The sequence below is a fragment of the Biomphalaria glabrata genome, chromosome 2, assembly GCF_947242115.1.
Source record: "Biomphalaria glabrata chromosome 2, xgBioGlab47.1, whole genome shotgun sequence".
Taxonomy (NCBI): domain Eukaryota; kingdom Metazoa; phylum Mollusca; class Gastropoda; family Planorbidae; genus Biomphalaria; species Biomphalaria glabrata.
The window spans coordinates 43,410,776-43,435,892 of NC_074712.1; the positions used below are offsets into that span (position 1 = coordinate 43,410,776).

Below are 25,117 nucleotides of genomic sequence, written 5' to 3' on the forward strand. Positions count from 1 at the left end.
CTTCTTTTCTTACAAACAAAAAATATTTACTATGAATACCAAACATAAAGATGGAATTCATCAAAGAATGAGTGAGAATCCTAACTTAAAGAGAATATTTTTTCAACATTCAAATTTTGAATTTTTTTTTATTTTATTTTTTTTTTACATTCTGTTCCAATGCTTTGGCGGGCCGGATAGAAGCTCATCGCGGGCCGGATCTGGCCCGCGGGCCGTAGTTTGGGCATCACTGTTCTATAGCATCATGATTCCACGCCTAGGATGCTTCTGTAGCATCATGATTCCATGCCTAGGATCCTTCTATAGCATCATGATTCCATGCCTAGGATCTTTCCATAGCATCATGATTCCATGCCTAGGATCCTTCTGTAGCATCATGATTCCATGCCTAGGATCCTTCTATAGCATCATGATTCCATGCCTAGGATCCTTCTACAGCATCATGATTCCATGCCTAGGATCTTTCCATAGCATCATGATTCCATGCCTAGGATCCTTCTGTAACATCATGATTCCATGCCTAGGATCCTTCTATAGCATCATGATTCCACACCTAGGATGCTTCTGTAGCATCATGATTCCATGCCTAGGATCCTTCTATAGCATCATGATTCCATGCCTAGGATCTTTCCATAGCATCATGATTCCATGCCTAGGATCCTTCTGTAGCATCACGATTCCATGCCTAGGATCCTTCTATAGCATCATGATTCCATGCCTAGGATCCTTCTACAGCATCATGATTCCATGCCTAGGATCTTTCCATAGCATCATGATTCCATGCCTAGGATCCTTCTGTAGCATCATGATTCCATGCCTAGGATCCTTCTATAGCATCATGATTCCACACCTAGGATCCTTCTGTAGCATCACGATTCCATGCCTAGGATCCTTCTATAGCATCATGATTCCATGCCTAGGATCCTTCTACAGCATCATGATTCCATGCCTAGGATCTTTCCATAGCATCATGATTCCATGCCTAGGATCCTTCTGTAGCATCATGATTCCATGCCTAGGATCCTTCTATAGCATCATGATTCCACACCTAGGATGCTTCTGTAGCATCATGATTCCATGCCTAGGATCCTTCTATAGCATCATGATTCCATGCCTAGGATCCTTCTACAGCATCATGATTCCATGTCCAGGATCTTTCCATAGCATCATGATTCCATGCCTAGGATCCTTCTGTAGCATCATGATTCCATGCCTAGGATCCTTCTATAGCATCATGATTCCATGCCTAGGATCCTTCTCTCTAAATTTTCTCTTCACATGAGCTCATTATTGGGAAGGGGGGGGGCGGCATGATTGATGATAGCACAAAATGTTTTTTAATGTTATTATTGTAGGTAATGTCCCTCGCTCCCTTTTTGTTTGTCTATGACTCAATACATGTTTATATTTAGAGGTTCCAGTCATGTAGACAGAAACTAAACTCTTTGATCGACAAAGATTCTCTCACATTGATGAAGCTCCACTTTCTTTTTTTTTTCACCCCAGGAGACGAGCAAGCCACCCCCACCTCATTGAATCCAGCTCCCTATTTCCGCTCTTGTTTGTTACTTTATTTGGCGCCCAAATGGAGTCCGAACGAAGTTTATTTACAGTAAATGTGGTCCCCTCGCGTCTGCTTTGACTTTTAAGTTACGTATTTGTAGAACTAGTTCAGTGTGTGTGAGAGGTAATGTGTTTTGTGTCTGTGTTTGTCTGTCTATTACGGGGTTTGCCTACATGTGTGTGGGAATATGAGTAATAATATCATCGAGTGTACTGGTATTTATATTGTTCATTTTAGTTATGAATGTTTGTGTTTTATTTACTAGAGCCGAAATACCCGGCATTTCTCACGGTGAATTTTTATAAGAAAATAAGGTTTCTCAAAATATGCCATTTTTTAGTCTTCTAAATGAGCAGTAGTTGACTCTACACTTACTGACAAGAAAGAAGACATATCTTATTTCACAGTAAACACGTTGTTAATTTTGTCTGTCTTTCTCTTTATATCTTTCTCTTTATGCCTTTCTCTTTATCTCTTTCTCTATATGCCTTTCTCTTTATGTCCTCCTCTTTATGGCTTTCTCTTTATGTCATCCTCTTTATGTCTTTATGCCTTTCTCTTTATATCTTTCTCTATATGCCTTTCTCTTTATATCTTTCTCTATATGCCTTTCTCTTTATATCTTTCTCTATATGCCTTTCTCTTTATATCTTTCTCTATATGCCTTTCTCTTTATATCTTTCTCTATATGCCTTTCTCTTTATATCTTTCTCTATATGCCTTTCTCTTTATATCTTTCTCTATATGCCTTTCTCTTTATATCTTTCTCTATATGCCTTTCTCTTTATATCTTTCTCTATATGCCTTTCTCTTTATATCTTTCATTTTATGCCTTTCTCTTTATATCTTTCTCTTTATGCCTTTCTCTTTATGTCCTCCTCTTTATGGCTTTCTCTTTATGTCCTCCTGCATATGTTTGTCGATAGAAAATAGTTTCGTTTGGTGAAAGACACATTTTTACGTGTATAAAAGCTATGGTCTTCAATTTGGAAAATAAATTTTGCCCTCAATCTAGATCTATTTTTATAATACCTCAATTCCTAACTTCGGGGAAACAAAACCCCCAAAAGCTGGGTGGGTGGACACGGATCTCGAATGTGTTGGGTAAATAATTGTAACAATATTTACACATGTAACTCCTACAGTAGACAGAGGACCCAAGGCTGGAATATATGACCATGGTTAAGACTGAAAAGATAATCGCAATAAACACAAAAACAAAACAGAGGTGGATAGATGTAAACAAAAGACCAAACAAAGCTTTGTTGACATTTTCGCACCACTGGAGTATGAAGACATTGTTTATGTGTTGGCACTGCCTATTTCAATTATTCCTAACCATTTTCAGACATGCACAGACCCCATCACCACAAATAAAACGTCTAATGGAACAAAACTTCTGCTGCTTCATCATGCAAAGTACCCCAATTCCACCGAAATAACGCGTCAAGTGTCCCGCGCAGTCTTAGTACCGTTGGTTTTTTAGGATTACGATTATTGCAATTACTGCAATTATTTTTAAAACTAATTTATAGTTTAATGCCATCAATGTTAAATAATGCTTTATGGATTTTACACTATTTTATATTTGCTTTACGCTACAGTTACTAGTGGTTAAAGGTTGTTCGTTGTTCACTTAAAATACAGTAACTTTTGGCTGGTTTATTTTACAGTAACTTTTGGCTGGTTTATTTTACAGTAACTTTTGGCTGGTTTATTTTACAGTAACTTGTGGCCGGTTTATTTTACAGTAACTTACGGGTTGTTACTTAAAAAAACTCGTGGTAAATGTAACATATGTCTAACTTACTTTACAGTAACTTGTGGTTTGTTACTTTAAAATAAAACGTGCTCGGCTCATCGATAATAACGTGACATTGAGTTACTTTTACAGTAACTTGTGGCTGATGTACTTAATAATTATACTATTGTTGTATTTTTTGTACCACTAAACAGTCACAGTGGCTAATTACTTTATTAATTTGTGCTTCTATCACTTACTGTCATTTGTAGTTCAGCCATGTATTAACCAGTGATTCTATCACTTACTGTCATTTGTAGTTCAGCCATGTATTAACCAGTGATTCTATCACTTACTGTCATTTGTAGTTCAGCCATGTATTAACCAGTGATTCTATCACTTACTGTCATTTGTAGTTCAGTCATGTATTAACCAGTGATTCTATCACTTACTGTCATTTGTAGTTCAGCCATGTATTAACCAGTGATTCTATCACTTAATAGTCAGTTGTGGTTTAGTAACTTAAGGTTTTGCCACTTTGAAACGTCAATTACACAGACTGTTCTAAGTCGATCAACTAAGTTCTGTAGGTCAGACAGGCTCTTGACGTATGGTCCCTAAGTGTCATTAGTGGACAGGGAAGCCCCTCTGACAAGAAAGAAAATGTGCTTAAAAGTCTAATAATAGCCCAATATCATCCAAAATGTCACGTAGCGCCTTGAGAGTGATGTCATCACTTTCTATTTTACTATCTGTCACTCCAACTCTCCCGCAGTGAGTCTGTTTATCCCACCACGAGTCTTTTTATCCCACAATGAGTTTTTTTTTATCCCACAGTTTTTTTTTATCCCACATTGAGTCTTTTTATCCATTTCTTTTCTTTTTTCACGCGCATTTTTCAAAACATAGAATTGATTTTTAATTCACTCTGGGTGAATGTGGGTCAGTTTCGTTTGTTAGATTTATAAGCATTTTACTTAACGTCAAAAACAACCTCAGTATGTGCCAATCTGTTGCTTAATTAATATAACATTCCTTATTGTTTTCTGTATTCTTACAATATTACGGTTTTGGGTTTACAAAGTGATGTGAATATCTTCACCCATTCTTAATCTTCTGAATCGCAAGCATTTCCACAATTATTATTACTATTATTATCATTATAATAATAATTATTATAATGGCTTTAAAATGTTGAACATAGATGTAGGCTTTTATATTATTGTCTTAAGGTACGAAAACAAAATGCTGGATACCTAACCTAACACATATGTAACATTAGTACCTGTGCCAGATTGTCCTTAGTGGAGGCCTTGTAATGAACAGGTCCCATACTTTTGTAGTTACAACATAAACGTCCTTAGTATTACTAAAAACTATTGGTCAAGAAATAAATAGATTTCTTAGTAATGTAAACTTATTTTACATATTTATTTACAAAAAATGTACATATTTTTGTAAACTATTATAGATTTTTGAAATGTAGAGCCCTCCCCGAATTTGTAATGGTGACGTCTTGAGCGGTTCCCAAGTCAGGCACTGTTGTAACCCAGGCCCTGATTACTTGCTATATTACATTGATTTCACTAGTTTGTTATTTAATGAATGCACTGCTCCAAAATTCCTTCATACGATGGTGTGTGTGTATATATATATGTGTGTGTGTGTGTGTGTGTATACTCGCGGGTATGGTTGGTCACACATTTCAGCAGCAATATTGATACAATGAATGACTGTCTGTTGGGTGTGGTACACAATGAATGACTATCTGTTGGGTGTGGTACGAAATGAATGACTGTCTGTTGGGTGTGGTACACAATGAATGACTGTCTGTTGGGTGTGGTACACAATGAATGACTGTCTGTTGGGTGTGGTACACAATGAATGACTGTCTGTTGGGTGTGGTACACAGTGAACTATGATTAGGCCTTTTGGGTAACACTAAAGAGGTAGCTGACGACGTCTCAATGTAGCCATCTTATTTACAGGGCAGGGGAAAACTGAATCTATCTATCTATCTATCTATCTATCTATCTATCTATCTATCTATCTATCTATCTATCTATCTATCTATCTATCTATCTATCTATCTATCTATCTATCTCTTTCTCTCTCTCTCTCTCTCTATATATATATATATATATATATATATATTTATATATATATATGACAAAGAGTGAAAAAGCACAGATAGAAAGAGAGAGAGAGAGAGAGAGAGAGAGAGAGAGAAGTCGAGAGTGGAGTTGAGAGAGGAATAGAGAGAGTGCTGAGAGAGAAGAATAGTTGGGGAATGGAAGTGACAGAGAGAATGTGTGTGTGTGTGAAATTGGAGCTCTTATATCCACAGATCTTTCGTTTCGCTACAAACATTTCAACTTTTTAAGAAATGTTTTTAAAATGTTATAATATGCATAAGAAGATTAACAAAATAAAACAGCCAATCCTAAAGTGTTCATGAAATGTTAATTTCGTGTTAGAGTTTTTCTTATGTTCAAAATTCTCATCATCTCATCTGTCTCTTGGCTTTCGTCATAGGGGTGCTGTTCAAAATTGCATTCACTAGATGGAGGAGTGAAGATTTTAAACAAGTTGACCACAACTTGCCTGCCGGAGTATTTAAAGTGACTTTTAAAATTTTAGTAAATACTTACTCTTATTCAGAGATAAGACCAAGGGAGACTATCGCCAGAGTAAAAACAAGGAACTTCCCTTAGCTAATGACGACCATGCTTGTCACTTCTCTCTCAGGAGTTTCCGTTCGTTCCCGACGCTAACTTCATTCCTTTTCCTGTCTTGGTCCAGGGAAAGTAATCCCCGTAGTAATGCCTTAATCTTCTGGCCTTATTATGAACTGCTTAGGACCAAAATTTACCAGACTGGATCAATGCGTTAGATTTTTCAACACATTCTAGAATACTCTGTAATATAGCTCATATATTTATAATAATAATAATAATAATAATAATTTTATTTATAAAGCGCTGTTAACAAACAAAATGTAGGCACCAGGCGCTGTAATAGCATTACAAACACAAACACGACTACAAAAGTCAAAAACTAATCTAAAAAAGTTTTAAATAATTAGGTCTTAATGTTCTTCTTAAAAGTGGTATAGCATGTTGTCTGTCTGAGATCAATGGGGAGTGAGTTCCAAACCTTTCGTCCGTGCACTGAAAAAGCCCGCAGACCGTAGCTTTTGAGGGAGAAACGTGGCACCACCAAAAGCGTTGAGTCTATTGAGCGCAGGGCTCTCTGGGGGACATATGGAGTAATCAGTTCTCTAAGGTACAGGGACATCTCATTGTTATATATACACTGATGACAAAAATTGGCAACCTTGTAATCGATTCTCGCTTTCACGGGAAGAGAATGGAGCATGCGCAAGAGCGTAGTAGCAGAATCTTGTCTTGTTTTTCTAAGCACTATTCGTGCGGCGTTGTTCTGTATACGTTGCAGTTTGGCTATTTTGTCATCAGGTATACCTGCTAGCACGGCGTTACAGTAGTCAAGGCGGGAGAGTATGAATGCCACAGCTAGCGTTTTTGTTGACTCCGTTGTTAAGTATGGTCGGATCTGGCCTAATCTACGAAGCTGCAGATAAAGACCCTTGCAGAGCTGACTTATGTGTGGGTCGAAAGATAGTGTTGAGTCGAAGAAAACTCCAAGATTTCGCACTACATGGACATAAGGAACCTGGCAGTTCGTAATAAAAAGAGAATCTGTGCTTTCAACTTTCGAGACGTTGTTCCGAGTGCCAATCTTAATTATTTCTGTCTTATCTTCGTTCATCTTGAGCTTTTTTTCAACCATCCAATTGCTCACCCTTGCAACGGTACTACTGATTTTCTCTGCCAGATGCGACACCTCTGATGGTACTGAGGAATCGTATAACTGTGTGTCATCGGAAAAGAAATGGTATAGGATGCCGGTTGGCCGTATGACACCGCGGAGTGGATATGTATACATAGTGAACAGTACTGGGCCTAGAACTGATCCCTGGGGTACTCCGTACTTCAAGAGTAAGCTTGTTGATTCTGTTCCGTTAACAACGACACCTTGGGTGCGTTCAGTCAGGTAGGATCCAAGCCATTTTAGGACGATTCCTGTTAAACCAAAAGTGGCAGAGAACCTGGCCATCATAATTTCATGGTCTAGCGTATCAAAGGCTGCGGACAAGTCCAGCATTGAAAGAATTGAGATGTGGCCTACGTCGGAATTGTGAAGTAAGTCGTTTAGTACTCTGACCACTGCTGTCTCTGTGCTTCGGCACTTCCTATATGCAGATTGAAAGTTTTTTAGACATTCCGGGTCAAGACTGGATTTTTTTAATAAGGGCCTGACAAGTGCATGCTTAAATTGCTGTGGTACAATGCCTGAAGTCAGTGAAGAGTTCACAATGTTAGTAATTGTAGGTACAAGCTCATCTAAACATTCAAGGAGCAAGGAAGTTGGAATGGGATCAAGGTCACATGACTTATTTGGCATCTTTAAAATAGTACTTTTGACATAATCTTCAGATACAAGCTGAAACTCGCAAAAAGGAGAATTTTGAAAGATTGGAGAGTGGTCAAGCTGTGATGAGAGGGATGGCATGTTATTTCTAATCTGCTCAATCTTCACAATGAAGAATCTATTTATGCTAACATAATTATAAATTTATGGAAAGTCTTTCGAATATCGAAACTATAAATTTTATAATTTTAATCAGTTTGAGTTATTTAACTTAAAGGTAAAGAGGGTGCAGCTTTCATCGTCTTAGGTAGTTTTATAAATCCATTAAAAAAAAAAAGTTTCGGTGTTCTGTAATAAATGGGGATTTTCAATTCGTTTTATTTAAGACTTCTTTAAGTCCACCAAACTTCAATATACATACCAATAAAACTAGTTGAATGTAAACAGATATTCCGTTTACAATTAAATACAACTATCTAGGTAACAAGATTACAAAGAGAGTTTGTGTTATCACACAAACTCAAAGGCGGCCCCAGTCGGATCCCTATCGGATCCGCCTATTTGAAAGGAATATTCAAGACGTGATCTAGGCAAAAAAAGACCTGGTCAAATGACATCCTTATAAATCATTTACGACTGAAACAAATGACGTTTACATTAAGTGCCCTGCATACGTTTGGGTACATTAAGCTTATTTAATGGTCTCTGGGAACTCTTAAAGTACCGATACAGAAATGAGTCACGTGTATTCTTTGTCTAGATGTACTGAATTGTTAACAGGACTCAGAAGTCGACTCATTAAATATATACTGTAAAACTTAATAAGTGATGGAGAATCATTAAAAGAGATTAAAAAAGAAAACAGCGTAAGCATAGCATCTGCAGTTATAAGTACATTGTGGAAAATCTGGAAGAGTAAAATCAGCTTCCAAGTAAAATCAAAACAGTAATCTTCCTAAGTAATCTCTGGACTCATATATATATATATATATATATATATATATATATATATATATATATATATATATATATATATATATATATATAGATAGATAGATAGATAGATAGATAGATAGATAGATAGATAGATATCAGATACCAGGAAAACAAATGAATGTGTATTTGTACAGGTTAGGACTCAGACTGGCCACAAGGATGAGCTCATGAGCACTGTAAAGAGGCAGAGGCTGAGCTAATTCATCTTCTGAAGTCATCCTTTAAGGTACAGTGGAAAGAACAAGAAGAAAGGGTCGTTTAAAGAAAGCTGGACAGCAGGGGCGTAGCTAGAAATTTTCCAACGTTTGGGAGCCCGGGGGGGGGGCTTGACCTTTTTGGGTAGCCCCTGCTTTTTAAAGTAATTTTTAGTTTCTAATGTAAAAAACACTAATTTGGGCCCCCCATCAAGTGGGGGCCTGGGGGGATTTTCAAATTATCCCCCTCATCCCCCACCCTAGCTACGCCACTGCTGGACAACATGCAAGAATGGACAGTTTCTGACCGGAAAGAGTGGAGTAATATGGTTAAGCGAAGCATCTCTTCGACGAAAGTCAAGAGACATGATGATGATGATGGTGAAGCAGAATAGAATAGAATAAAAAAAATGTTCAATAAATAAAAAAAAAAATTAAAATTAAGATTAAAGCACAATTATTAAAAGAAAATTTTAACCATATCGACCCGAAACAATTAACTAAGTTAATTTTCTTGAAAATAAAGGATTTGTATAGCCACAGTCAAAGTTGCAAAGTCGTTGCTAAGAGTCACGCAGAGTTCCAAAGAGTCCAATGAATTGCAAGCAGTTGTAATGAGTCGCAAGGTGTCAGACAGAACCACACAGTTATAGTAAGAATTTTATGAACAACTGCACTGAGTGACAGAGAGTCAAACACAAATGGAGTCATCAAGCTGTTCTGTTCATCACTTGAGACACACACACACAAACACAAGTGGAGTCATCAAGCTGTTTTGTTCATCACTTGAGACACACACACACAAACACAAGTGGAGTCATCAAGCTGTTCTGTTCATCACTTGAGACACACACACACAAACACAAGTGGAGTCATCAAGCTGTTCTGTTCATCACTTGAGACACACACACACAAACACACAAGCACGTGTTGAAAGATCGGTTATATTAAGGAATATTCTGTCCAAACATCTGCTGATCAATCTAATTATTTCCTCTCTAAGAAAAAAAAAACAACATGCAAAGCACGCAGCACAATTAGATATTCCTCTTCCATTATTTAGTGTCATACATAAAACAAAATAAAACATGAATTTCATCCCTTACAGCTGATATCAGCCGCCGAAATAACGCAACGTTTTAATGTCTAGAACTGCTAGAAACACAAACTTCCAACTGCAGGGCAGCTCAATCCTAACACTGAAAACTAGTGGACATTAAGAATTCGATACTAGTTACCGACGTCAACATCATATTAAATGTGTGTGTGTGTGTTTCTGTGTGTGTATGGGAGACAGAGATAGAAAGATTGAAAGAGAGTTTGAAATCCTTATCTTATTTTGTTAATTAATTATTAGAAAGTATTTTTTCAGAAAAAAAAAATTATTCTAATATTATAGCCAATCTTCTATACTATAAAGTAGAAAGTAAGGCGTATGTATGCATGTATGTATGTATGTATGCATGTATGTATGTATGTATGTATGCATGTATGTATGCATGTTACGAATAGAAATCAAAACCGTTTAACCAATCTTGATAAAACTTGGCAGAAATGTTCCTTTGGTACTAACTGGAACCGTGACGTATGTATAGTAGCCCTAAAACAAACTTAAGACCCTAAAAAAATAAAGGTGGCCAACTCTATGAAAGTATTCCTATTTTATGGATCTAGGCCATGTTTATCATGTTTACACAAGAGAAAATCGAAAGGATCTAGATCTCATTTTTAAAACTACACTTTGTGCAGATAGTTTTTTACTTTGACACATGAAAATACAAAATATAGTCTATTGATTTCATTATTTAATAAAATTAAGCTTCAAACTTGTGTTTCAAAAGCATTTTTACACAAATTCGTTCCTTATATCTGCGAATTTAGAAGTACTGACGTACTTTATAATCCCATTCATCTATCGAAGCCGACATCTAAGTCTAGACTCTAGACAGTCTAGATCTAACTCTATTTCTAGATCTTATTCAAAGAGGAAAGATCTATTTTATACATTCATTAACACTTTAACATACAAAATAAAGTCCATTCATTTTATTAATTTTTTTTTTTTTTTTTTTTTTTAATTATTTTTTTTATTATTATATTTTTTTTAATTTAACCCTCAAATTTTGTGTTTCTAAAGCATTTTTCATACATTCGTTCGCTATAGCTTCCATATTGACATGCATTTTAATAAACCCATTCATGTGTCGTGCACACCGCTTTGTAAACACACTATGATTGGACAGACTACATGAGGCTCTATATGGGGGATATTAAATATACTAACGTACAAACATTAATAAGCTTCTTGAGACATTGAATTCACTCTTATAATTTCCTTTAAATTTTTTCCAAAACACTCTTAGTGACTATATCGACAGTGACACGCAAATTAAGACCCGCGGACCGCGGTTAATAAATGTCTAGTGTAATATAATATTGTAAACCCCGCCCCGATACTAACGGCAATCCCCTAGACTCCCAAGTTTGCTAAGAGACTAAGGAGAGGCTCGAATTTTTTTTAATCTAGTGTAGCGTCAAAGTAAAATGTTTGAGAAACTCTGTAGTATGCCATTAGGTACATGTGTATTTATGCTAACTCTAAGATAGGGTGATATCAAAAATATATACATACGTACTGTTAAAAACATTCTAAGAAAAGTGAATTAAATTATTTTTTTAAATCTCAGGAACTCACCTTTATCCTCCTTGGTTGTTGGTTTCATTTTCTGTGACGTAACCAGCACAGACATGAGCAACCACACAATAATCGTGAAAGTAGCCATTTGTAAAAGCGTGTCTATTCTCACGAAAGTTATCCTTACAGTTCGTTGCAGCATCCTGAATGGCAAGTGACAAAGGTTTGACCGCAATCAGTTGTTAGTACTTAGTATTTGAGTTTGAAATGATTTCGGATGACCATGAATTAAAAAAAGTGTAAATTAAAAATAATTAATATTTTTTCCCGCTGTGTCCTACAGCTGAACTGGAGCAGACGTGACCTAATTTTAAAACAGGATATTCCTTATATAAGATCTAAACTCGATCAAATACTGCAAACTATTTCACTTTGAATATCATGGAAACAAAATATTACTAAAACATAACAGAAATGTTACAAAGCTTGAACTAATCATTTTACTATGACGTCGTAGAGTTTAAGAATAAAAAGACACATGGTTTGAAACATACTATGTACCACTCACAAAATGTCATTGTTTGTTAGTCTAATAAATTATCCAGAGGAATGCTTTAAGATTCAAGGAAAAATGTGCAGAGAATTTCCCGACAGTAAACACACACACACGGACACTTGTGTACAATGACATTTCTTTGTTTACTTGCGGCTTTGTTGTTTGTTTGTTTTTTTGTTAGTTTCAATAAAGAGTCGATTTAGTTTCTGTTATGAATATTATATGCTGTATCGGTTGTCGTTCTTATGTTTACATGCGCTTGTAACTCGTCCCTAAGAATATAGTTCACGAAATGTGTGTTGTGTAGTCATTCAGTGTATTAAAGCCAGACTAAGCGGACAAGGTTTTCAACTCTGTTATCTTTATGTTCATAACAGTTTCCCTACAATCTGTTTTTCTAACGTTGAAAACAGAAGCAGATGTCTTATTGTTTTTATTGTGAAAATTCTAGCCATTTTGAATGTATAACCTATTGGATACAACTAAAGGCTCTGATGTGTTATAGTCATCAATCTATTGTGCTTCTGCTATTTATCTGATTAAAATCTGTAGTATCGTTACAGTATGAATGATAGAATGTAATATGCTGAACATATTTAGGGATAAAATCACAAATATATAGAACATTGAACAAACTTCCCGTTTCTACTTTTTCTTGTGGTATAGTTGTCTACTTCAATTTCCTAGTAAGAAAGTATTTTAAAACAACTGAAATAGCTACATTGATATACATTAAATGTAAAAAAAAAAACAGTAAAAAAAAAAATTTGTAATTTATGTAATTATTTAAAAGTTTATTTACAGTAAGAAATTGTTATTTAAATATATTCTTTGATAAATTGTATTTGTTGCTGGATACACTCACTAGTGTACCATCCGTAACTTATTGTATTTTCAAAGGAAACACAAGGAAAGAACTGAACATATATCTATAGTTGTAGTATTGACTGTCATTACAAAGTTAAAAATATGTAACCATAAAACTAGAAAGAAGTGAATGTACATATCGCAAAATTATTCACATATTACAATCATAATAACTCTATCAGACTCCTGTAAACTTCATGGTAAAGGATTAAAATTCCTTACCTCGGGAAAAAAATTGTTATTAGATGATTGGAAATGTATCTATCTTATGTTAGTTACTAAAGCTATTGGTTTTTAAATATAACCATGCTTTTTAAACTAGGAATATTTCTAAGGTATTAATTATATTACCTCAAAGTTTAAAAAAAAATTGTTTTTCTTATGTAGATTCATTATTTTAATTACTAATTAAGTATGAATTAATCATATTTCAAAGATTAATTTTAATTCTTTATACTTTAATATTTGTGAAATTTGAGAACTTATGATAATAATAATTTTTTTTTTAAATTAAAAAGCCCACAAAAGAGGCAGGCGGGCCGAAAAAAGAGGCGAAGAAAAGAGGCCTAAGTCCCAAGGAATCCTATGATGACAAAGCAAAACTTTTTGTATTATGTGTCACATCTATGCTTAGACTTAATTGTAACTAAGGGCAGTGACCTTTCAACTCTCAAACATTTTGTATCTTGTCAGATGTAAACCCATGTGGGATGTAGGAGGACCTTTAATGTGTCTACAGCAGGAAAATAGGACTACCTAATGAACGCATGAACTTTGAACAATTTCTGAGCAAATTTGATTGTCTTGTTGTGAGACCAATAAACTTTTCTATTGTCTTGTTGTGAGACCAATAAACTTTTCTGTTGTCTTGTTGTCAGACCAATAAACTTTTCTGTTGTCTTGTTGTCAGACCAATAAACTTTTCTGTTGTCTTGTTGTGAGACCAATAAACTTTTCTGTTGTCTTGTGTATGTATGGCCACAACGTCATCTTTTGGAAATGGTGAATAAATCGAATTTTAAAAAATGTAGCGGCATCCCTAGATCTAGGTTATTCTTTTGTTTCAGAGTGTTAGGCTTGGGGCTATGATGGAGCGTGTAGCCTTGAGCTCGCCCCCGGAGCCGTGACTGATTCTTGAGTCGTAGCATAGTGTTTGAAGCTACCGAGTTGTTTGACCGAAATGGTTTGTGCGTGCGTGAGGTGTGTTTATCTGTATAACTAACAATGCATTATTTAAATGCCCATGATTTGTGAATTTTGGAATATACTTTATATTGTAAATATTGTATTTAGCTTAATTATTAAATATTGTTTTTGTTGAACAATTGTTAATCAGTTATTCACTGTTCAGTTTGGATCACCATTTATTCAATTATCATGCAGCTTGGTTTGCTGTTACTCATTGGTTATTGCATTAGCTCTTCTATCTCCTCTCTGGACACTAGGCAGAGAAACACTTATTGAGTCCAAGAGGATATAACAAGATAACAAATACATTTTTGCTTCAACTCAACGAATCCATGGAGTGTGTCCTTAACCTCACTTCTGTGATAACAATATAGAAGTGACCAAAGCAAAACTAAACAATGGCATGAAAAAAAAATATTTCCATGTAATAATTTGAAATCGATAAAGTCTAACATGGGAATAACATTTGAAAATAAATATTTTACTGTAGTACTTTAAACTTTGAAACTGTAACAAATGATAAGACGGATTTTTTAATCAGGACCGGACGTTTGGGTCCCAGTGAAGCTGTGGTAACCGGAAATTGAGTCTCTATTATTAAAATTTGAGAGGTTTCTTTAAGCTCCCATCCATGCAGGGGCGGCATCAATTGATTTATTTTTATTCTGAGATGCATAAATGCATTTATAAAATCGCGACGCCGCCTGATCATTGAGTTCTCTACTTGGTTTCAAGACCTAGTATACCCTTTAGGTCCTGACCTGAATGTTTAGAATGAATTAAACTTTTACTTAGGAATAACAGAATAAACTCCATTCATCCACACTCTTATGTAGACAATGCGCCCACAATTACGACATTGTCTATCCTGCCCTCTATGAATGTCCCAATTTAGTTCACCTCAAACATACCCTATTAGTACAGAAACTTAACCAACACTCTGTACGGCAGTGCTGAACAAGTGAAGAAAACTGCACACAAGTTTTACTAGGCACGGACTGCAAAAGAGCTGACAACCCAGCAGGTAGGGTAAGAGCTGACAGCCCAGCAGTAAGAGTAAGAGCTGACAGCCCAGCAGTAAGAGTAAGAGCTGACAGCCCAGCAGTAAGAGTAAGAGCTGACAGCCCAGCAGTAAGAGTAAGAGCTTCAATGTTGCTGTCAAAATGTAAACTAAAATTTATCAAAAGTAAAGATAATTGTAAACAAAAAGTTTGTATGAGCAGTTTGTTTTTCTTGATCAATTAAAAATGAAAAATGTTGGAGTGTTGGTTCAGTGGTTAAGTGCTCTGTTTGTGAATCGAGAGGTTTTGAGTTCGATTCCAGGTAAAGACTGGGACTTTAGAAGTAAGGACGCCTCTGAATGCTCATGACTCTAATGGGTAACTTAAAATCGCACTAAAGGCGGTAAGACATTGTGCTGATTATATGACACCCTCGTTAACTGTCAGTCTTAGAAACATAGAGCTCTCTAGATCTTATACTTCAACGTTTTCATGTTACTAACTCATTTAACATATTAAAAAAATTACCAACAATTAACCTCTAGCTAACAACTATAAAAGAATCATGCAATCTAACCAATTATGTTGTCAGTAGAAAGATTACAATGTTAGTCTTATTATTCTTGATCTAATATAAACTTTTTTTAAATTAAGAGAAAAAAATGAAATGACCACTTAATTTTGTTAGCTCGGTCAATCAACGAGCGATGACCAAAATAACAAATGATAACATGTAGCACTAAGTATAATCATAGACACACGCGTTCACTTAGAAAAACACTGACCACTAAAAACAATCCTGAAGCGACACAGCCCGATCATTAGCAGAAGTGCTGGTCCAAGGTGGGGATGCCGGTCAACGGTGCCTCTAGCTTTGGGTGACGCCGGCTTGCTGGTCATTGCGTCAAGACACTTCCACCGCTGGCCCTCTTTCCTTTCTTGAAAGCACACCCTATGGTGGAAGAGATTCCCATCGGAAGGAGCGGGTAAGGGCATTAACTCTTCATTCTTTTTTTAAATCCTAAAAGTAGAGAGAAAAAAATGAAGTCATGTATTATTTATACTAAGATAATAGAGAACACATTAGTTCGCTTTAAAATTTTGTTGTCAAATGTTAGCATTCTACTGATGTAGTGAATACAATAGCTGTTTTTATTATCATGAAGCAGAACTAAAGTAACAAATTAAATACTTAGATAATTTAATATACAATCTATGTATGTAATTTGTACCAATATATATCTACCTTTGATTAATATCATAATTACTATATGTCTGACATTAAAAAAAAAGTCACTCTAGATGTTTGTAAACGTAAAATTGATATCATTATCAAATGTAAGTCATCTGTCTCAGTACTACAGGGCTGTCTAGAACTATCACTTTAAATGAGCCGCGTACACAATGTTCGTTAGCTTCGACCCACCCCCCCCCCCCCTTAAAACACGCTTGACTAGCTAGGGATACTGCTGGCCGATACTGAAATGTGAGAGACAGTGAAGCAGTACATTATGTACACTTGCTACAGGGTGGACCATCATAAGCAAGACATCCTGCATATTGTCCTGTTTTAATCAAACCAAAGACGTCAACAAAAATGATATAAATCCTTTGGGATATGCAGGGCCGTTTTCACGTAAGACTGGGAAAAATTAGAATCGCATTAAATAGTTTCCCTTTAAGACCTTGCGATCTGTAGGGCAGATGGTGCTAAGGTCATCTGTTTCTTTAGCCAATGGTTAACGAGCAGGGTGTCATGTGGCCAGCACAACGACCAACCGCCTTTACTTTCCCAAACTAAGGTCAGGTGCTCAATCCCAAAATTCAAATCCCAGTCTTCACCAAGATTCGAATCCAGGACTCCAGGTTCGGAATCCCAGCGCGTAACCTCTTTCTTTTTTAAAATATTAAAACATGTGTTATTATGATGTTTTTACTTGATAACTACTTAAATATACATTTTTAAATACTATGTAAATACAAACGTTTTTTTTTTCAGGTCAATAAAAGCTTTAAAAAAATATTTCCGCGCAATCTCACCCCCCCCCCTCCCAAACAGCAGTCTCTTGTTTGTGAGACGCCGCATTAAATTGATGTCACATGAAGCAGATGAGATCTAGACAGATGTAAATGAACTATACCTTATTTCTTTGATAACAAGATTGTCCAGTATCTGCTATCAGAAGAGCAATGGTCCTAATAGTCACCTCTGAAAAGTAGCATAATAAATAATGTATAAGACTTATGATTTAAAGAAACTGGAACACATATTAGAACTGTATAGAACTCAAATAATCTAGCGTTGAGAAATGAAAAGTTCAATTGATAAACCTAAATCGATGTGGCTTTTATTTATTTCATTATAATTTAAACCTTAAGTCGCAATAGACTTAGACATGCAGTTTAGAATACTTATAGTAGATGTACAGTGTTCCAAAGACCCTTGCTGGGGATGCGCTCCCAGACCACGCGCAAAGGTCAAATTTCCGCGAAGTGGAGAGCACTATTTAATTTCTTATACGTACAGTATTTATGGATATGAACAGCAGCAGATCCCCAAGCACTTTATACTTTGACCATTAAATAACCATTTCGCATTCCCATAATATTTTTTACATGCTCTTACTATTTTTAAAACACTCCTTAATTGTTCAGTCATTTTTAAAAAAAATGACATACACCACTGTATTGATAAAGACTTGATACGTACAGTATGTATACCGTTACTACAATCTGACATACAAAGAACATGGAGGCAACATTTTTGTGTACTCTACATATTTGTTCGTTTCAAACACTGTACCTAAACATCGGGCAGCCGCGCAGAAAACTCGGTATAGAAAGCGGAGTATCTTTCCATTAAGTTAATTTTTTTTATTAAACACGCGGTATAACCCTCTCGCGAAAGTCAAAGGAATAACAGTACCATTTCAAAGAGAAAGAATATTCTATTGTTATTCTTTTGTTATTATATTATTATCATATTGTTATTGTATTGTTATTATATTGTTATTCTGAATATTTTAAACTTTGTTTCAGAAAAACATTTTAAAAAATTGACCACGTAATGTGGAAAGGGAGATTATCGCATTAAAAATGCATTAAGGAAGGAGAGAAATAATTATGTAATTTTCTTGTTCAAGCCTGTTGATGATATTACGTGTGAACATTATAAGTCCAGTTTGCCTAACAACTTCAAATATGACATCTACTAGCTGATCATATAGCGGTTTGGTATTGAACTTTATGGTCATATCAAAAGGCCTTCAGGGCTAGAACAACCTTCCTTATCAGGAACATTATCAGGAAAAAGAAGAAGAGCAGACAGAGAAACCGATTTAAAGACCACACTAACGAATATCATTGAAAGATACTCTATTTAAGGCAAAAGACTTTGTGGAACGGAGAAGGACGCTCGACAAATTATGTGTGGTGCCCCAGCGGTTTAGCAGACTAAGGTGTCGGTGAAGGTGAAGTTCACCATTGGCCATAGAAACAGATTAGCTTTTCATCATCTGACCTCATAGATCGCAAAGTCTGATAAAGGAACGTGTGTGTGTGTGTGTCATCAACATTTAAGTTTACGTGTGTGTGTGTGTCATCAACATTTAAGTTTACGTGTGTGGCGTTGATATGTCGTACAAGCGGGTAAAGCGAAGTGGTGAACTCTAGGCTATTGACGTAAAGCGAAGTGGTGAACTCTAGGCTATTGACGTAAAGCGAAGTGGTGAACTCTAGGCTATTGATGTAAAGCGAAGTGGTGAACTCTAGGCTATTGACGTAAAGCGAAGTGGTGAACTCTAGGCTATTGACGTAAAGCGAAGTGGTGAACTCTAGGCTATTGACGTAAAGCGAAGTGGTGAACTCTAGGCTATTGACGTAAAGCGAAGTGGTGAACTCTAGGCTATTGACGTAAAGCGAAGTGGTGAACTCTAGGCTATTGACGTAAAGCGAAGTGGTGAACTCTAGGCTATTGACGTAAAGCGAAGTGGTGAACTCTAGGCTATTGACGTAAATACAAGAAGGTCTGATTTTGTTTCAGAGCACAAAGAAAGACAACTCGCGCAATCAGATGCAGGGATCGAACTGATAAAATGTTCACATAACTATTTGCACAACCAATCATAACTATTTGCACAACCAATCATTTGGTCACGTCTCGGCGAGACCCTAGTCGAAACGCTCGTAACGTTTGACCGGCTTGTCCTGCCCACGTGACAGCGATGTTTTTACGGGATTATTGATTTGTGATTGGTCTGGGGGGTCATCAAAATAATGGCATAATGCAACAACAACAAATGTGAGTAAACGGTTTTACTTGGGAATTATGGGAACGGACTCAAAGCTGGAATCTATGTAGTGATATGTATCCAGGTGGAAGTCAATTGAGTTATTCCAATCAAATGGAAATCAAAGTTGTCTTTTTAATCCAACGGGGGATACATATAGTCATATAATTAAAGTGGGAATCAGTATAGTAGTTTAAAACAAAGGGGAATTAAAGTTGTCTTTTTGAATAAAATAATTATTGGATGCTTTTTGTCATTAGATATTGTTTTCATTATGTAATTATTAATTGTGTTATTAAAATGATACACATAGATAAATAGTCTAATTTTGTTATAATTATTTTTATTATGTCGATCCCTGTGTGCTGTGAAGGCTTTTCCATTGTAATTGTAATTGTTTCCAATTAGACTATTTATCTATGTGTATCATTTTAATAACACAATTAATAATTACATAATGAAAACAATATCATCATTTCAATTATTGACGAAACAATCAATGATGTAGTTCTAAATTGTTCAGTTCTAAAGCGTTTCCCCAAAAAGGTTAAAGCCGCAATTAAGTATGTGCGATCTGTCTGTCCGTCCGCCTGTCACGTTCAGATCGTTAAAATTAGACATCATGGTGTTTTAGATCTTGCAACGGCTACTTTTTGTCTTTAATTTTAAAATACAGCTCTTTTTTCTCTTTTTTTTCAGGGTGGTAAGTTTTCGTCATTAATAACTCATTAATAGATTCGCGCATTAATAAAAGAAAAATAGCACTTAAGTTCACAATGGAAATATTAATGGCTTATGGCTCATTATTATTTTTTTTTAAATTAAGTATCTTTAATTAAAACACTCATTTAAGTGTTGCTTTTTTTTATAGTTTTTTTTCTCTAACATTTGCTTCAGTTTAGTTTACATTCTTATAGCACATTCAAACCAAATCGAAAGCAAACATATCTCTAATTTAGACATTTTTAAATGATTAGATCCAAACAACACTAATTCAATAATTCAAAGATCAAAAGTGGCAGAGACGCGATATGCTATTATTTAGTCATCGCTCATATCTAAATGTAGACTGACATAGATATTTTGGGCCGTGTTCTAATTTATCTTCCGAGGTTCAGTCAATAGACTCAATAAATTGAAAACGACATTACATAATCTAGATCTAGATGTAGAGAATTAGGACATAATTAGGTATTTCGATACAAATAATTTAATAAAACCTTCATTGCTAAAAATCGGCCACAACTTGTTGAGATGTGTGGTCTTTTTTTAAAAAAAATTACGCATGACCTCCATCATCTTCCAGTTCCGAGAACAAATCATGATGCCAGAGACTTGGTTCTTACATTGCTTTTGTTGAGCGCAACTCTCACGCTTATAAACATAGCTCAGTGCGCTATGGTCCAAATCTCTTTTGTGTACCTATGGGTTAGGCTTCCGTGCTGTCTGTAGGCGCTCAGCACAGCCCCGCTATCAAGGAAGGCTCTAATTCAAATCCTCATTCGTGAAGAGTTATCTAAATTTTTTGTTTTAATTTTGTTGACGTTACCCTCCCCCACCATCGAAGCCGCTATTAGTTTTATGTCGTCTGGTGTCGATCTCTCTCTTTTAGACCGAACCCCCCCCCCCCCCCGCCCCCACCCCCACAGAAAAGCTGTTTTCTCGTTTAGGCCAACAAAAAAAAAATTGTAATAAAAATAAATGCAATATTGTTCAGAGATCTCTTTATGGAAAATTTGTTGTTCAATTTGTTTCCAATTTAAAACTAGCCGAATTATTATTTTAAATTGCTTTTCTGACAAGTATTACATTTATAGATAACAGTAAACTTTATTTGTAAACTTATAATTATTTTAATTATTTAGTTACTTAGATGTCAATAGCTGGAAACTTTTCCCTTTTTCGAAGCTAGAAACCACAAGATAAAACCAAAACACTGAGCTATTCTCCTCCAATCTAGATTGATGGATCATTCTGTCATTTGCATAATAGAATTATCACTAAGAGAGTTCCGTCTGTGGAAGAAAGACTTCTGCTCACTTTTTGAAAATCCAAAAATCTTTTACTGAATTTAAAGAGAGTAAGGGGACGGTACTCTTAACATAACTTTTCTTAACGGACACATTGTGAGCATGTCCTCCATGATACAAATGGAAAAGTTAGAATTTCAAGCATAAAGTTTACACTTTACATAAGATCACTTTTAAAATACATTTTTCTGTTATAACAGAGAATGGTTTCTTTCATTTCTTTGTTTCTATATTTTAATTTTAATTCAAAAGTTTAATAAGAAATATCTTTTTAAGATCAAATGAGTGTCGATTTCATGTGAAACAACATCAATAACACATTCCAAAGAAAATGCTTAATAAGAACAGGTATACAGTAATCTATGTCATCAACATAAACAAATCAGACATTAGATCTTTGCAAAGTAAACTAATACAACACAACGTAAAATTGAAATAGTAATCCAGTGATTCTTAAACTTTTACCACTGACACCAAATACAGTAAACAGACTTAAAAAGACTCGAAGCTATTTGAGAAATGCTTAGCTACCCTGTATTTCGCGAGAGGGGGGGGGGGGCTATATCTTATACTGCTTTTATTAAAATACATGCACCTCTTCCCCACCCAGAGTCAGAAATATTTAATTGTTTTGTTTATTAGAAAACATTCTTATTGAAGATGGCATTGGAGAGGGAGCAGGCCCACCCCCCACCCTCCATCAGAAAGAGGGTATGTGGGAGCGGTTTAGGCTGTCCCAGCGTGGTCTGAGGCCCTCCAACGGCGCCGGACGTTTAACTGAGTTAGGAGCATTAACAATTCGTCCTACTGACAACGTCTTTTTCTGGTAATAAGAAGTAACAAGAGCTGAGACAGGCCGATGTTGACTTGTTGACATGCAATCAGAACGCACTGTTCATCCTGCTAAAAAAAATGTAAAATTTTTGCCTTTTATAAGGAAGGAGGCGGCACAGGTCAGCACTATTATGTGAGACGCATTTGAAGTACATTTAGCGAACATACCTCTGTAATGGGAGTGACAGTCGTAATGTCATCTTGATAAGTAAGACATCTTACTGCGGACCTTTTTGTCACAAACAAATGTTGTGAACATAGCCATGTACGACAGTCCTAAGAATTATGACCCGTTCAGTCACAATAAAAGGTTACGAAGAATCAAGCCAGCATTGAAGTTTTGAAGACGAGTCACGTGAAAACAGCTTACTTTATAAAAGACCCTTACTAGATGACGAAAAGACGCTTGTTACTTTAAACAATTTTGTTCTCAAACACCAGTAAGAATGTTATTTTTGTTGGTTACTATTGAAAAAAAGATTGATAACTACCGTAGGTATAAAACATTTTTTGTCCCATGAAAAATAAATGATTGGCTTTGATATATCATGCAATATTATTATTATTATTATTGTTATTATGAAATTGCGGCTCCTTCCCTTATACACGCTTTTTAAAAAAAAGTATATTAAAAAAATATTTTGCTTGTTTAAAACATTAGAACTCTAGCTACGCACTAGACAGAGTTAATGATAGGAAACAGACTCTTGTATGGACATCAAATAGTATTGAACTTCCTGCTCTGATTATTTCAGTTGAGTTAGTTATCCTCTAATGTTGGCTGTTAATTAGGACACTCATGTACCACTTATTAGAAACCTGGTACTGTACTAGTTAACTCAGATATTATTGAGCTTACCTGAATTTTATTTCTTCCAATGGACAAGCGAAAAAAAAAATGATTCCAAATATTTTCACAAGAGGCTAATGGCTAGTTCCTTCAATATATTGTAAATGGAAGTTTTCATCATAAACTAGGGAAATAATTTCTCTGTAGAAAAAAAAATTAAAAAAAGCGATTAAAAAATGTGAAAGAAGTTTGTGTAAATGACGATTTGTAAGCATAAAAAGTAGAAATGTTTGTAAGTAGATGTCAACACATCAATGTAACAAGACTTGTTGTTTTTTTCTATCTTGAATTCGAAACATTTTAATTTTAAAATGCAATAATTTTACTTTTTTTCATAAAATAAACAATTCTGACATCTATTCACTATTAACAGTAAAACAACTTGGGAGACTATTTAGAAAGCGAAAGGTCTATTTAGAATATTTTGAACACATTTATGCAAAACGGTTTTAGATTTTTTGTCAACATTTAGTTTTTTAAAATGTATTATTAAACTAGGTACTTTCCGTCGTACTAGCTACTTACATTTTAAACGAGATGTTTACTTTTTAAAAAAAAATCTACTTATTATTCATATAAGTCGAATAAATTTTAAAACAAAATTTACAAGTATTATGATGTGTAGTTTGTGCGCACCATTGTCTGATGCACTCACATACGAGTGTAAAGTTTCTTCGTTAAGGCATTGAATGACAGAGTAGCCCTTTACAAAACAATTAAATCAATGACCACTTCATGGTCCGATTTTGAGTTTGTGTTTTTTCTCAAACTGTCTTAGTAACCTTGTTTTATTTCTTAAAAACGTGAACCATTCTATAAATAGAACTTTCTCCTACTAGTCCAGAATTCTAACTTAGCATCAGACTCAACCCCGGCACAGCCGGGTACATTAACTATTAAAGAGGAGACAACTGGGCACATGTTAACTCTCTGAGTTACGTTTCATGAAAGGCGATTACTTCATTCATCAATCAAGGTACCAATATAAACGTATGTTTTGTTCCTTCGTATCGCTTGATGTTGATTCTACTTTTTATATTCCCCCTTTCCTTCCAGAACTTTCCTGTTGGTTTCCTAAATAAAGTGGTCAGAATTGACTGATTGTGCTTTTTAAGCACCGGTAAAACTCAGAGATGGACACAAGATGTGAGTGTTTAAATAAAAATATTATTCCACAAAGGTTTACATAGATATAGTTTTATCTTTTACTCTCCGTATGTTCCTACTGAAGTATTTATTCTGCTCATATATATTTCGCTACCCTGTTATGATTAAACTTCCATAACTATTTTGTTTGTTATCAGAAAATGATATATTTGTTATAGAATTAAAGGAGAATGCACACTCTTTGAGACAATTTAAATTGATGTTTATAAAACGTTTTTAGTTTATTTTGGATAATGAAACATAAAATGTAAAACTTACTTAAACTAGATCTAGACTAGATATGAGCATTATTTTTAGTCCAAATTGCATACAAAGTATTTATATGATGGTTATTTATATCTTCAATAAAAAAGGTAATATATATATATATGATACAATTATATTAATTATCTTGAGTTCAAAGGGAAACTACTGAACATTTATTTATAAGCAATTTAAAGTGTTTAGTAAGGAAAGACAACAAGACATATGACTTTTTAAGCATCGACGATAATATCATTGATAAGGTTTCAGAATGCGGTAACATCAATGTTGGTATCGTCGATTAGGAGAGAAAGAGTTAAATATGTTTTTGTACCATAGTTTCTTCTTGATATCAGAGCCTCCATTGAGAGGAATAGATCTAACCCTAATTATCAGAGCTTTACGATTCATTGAACTTTGACAGATGAACCTCTGTTATAAACTATTCTTTGATTTTAAAGGAAAACGACAAGATGGACATTACGGTGGGTTTCGTAGCATGTCTATAAG

General features: G+C 35.1%; 1 protein-coding gene across 4 annotated transcripts in view; it reads right to left on the reverse strand.

Moving 5' to 3' along the window:
- LOC106050278 (neuronal acetylcholine receptor subunit alpha-10-like) overlaps positions 1–25,117 on the reverse strand; it is a 135,907-nt gene that overhangs the window by 78,948 nt on the left and 31,842 nt on the right. For 2 of the 4 annotated variants that reach the window (XM_056020726.1, XM_056020723.1), the window contains exons 2-5: positions 23,207–23,338; positions 17,336–17,403; positions 15,980–16,215; positions 11,643–11,946 (exon numbers count right to left, since the gene is read on the reverse strand). In XM_056020726.1, coding sequence (XP_055876701.1) covers positions 11,643–11,784 — 142 coding nt within the window. In that variant the 5' untranslated portion in view covers positions 11,785–11,946; positions 15,980–16,215; positions 17,336–17,403; positions 23,207–23,338. Of the gene's footprint in view, positions 1–11,642; positions 12,398–15,979; positions 16,216–17,335; positions 17,404–23,206; positions 23,339–25,117 lie in introns of those variants that run through there. The other 2 variants (XM_056020724.1, XM_056020725.1) reach the window with 2 other exon arrangements.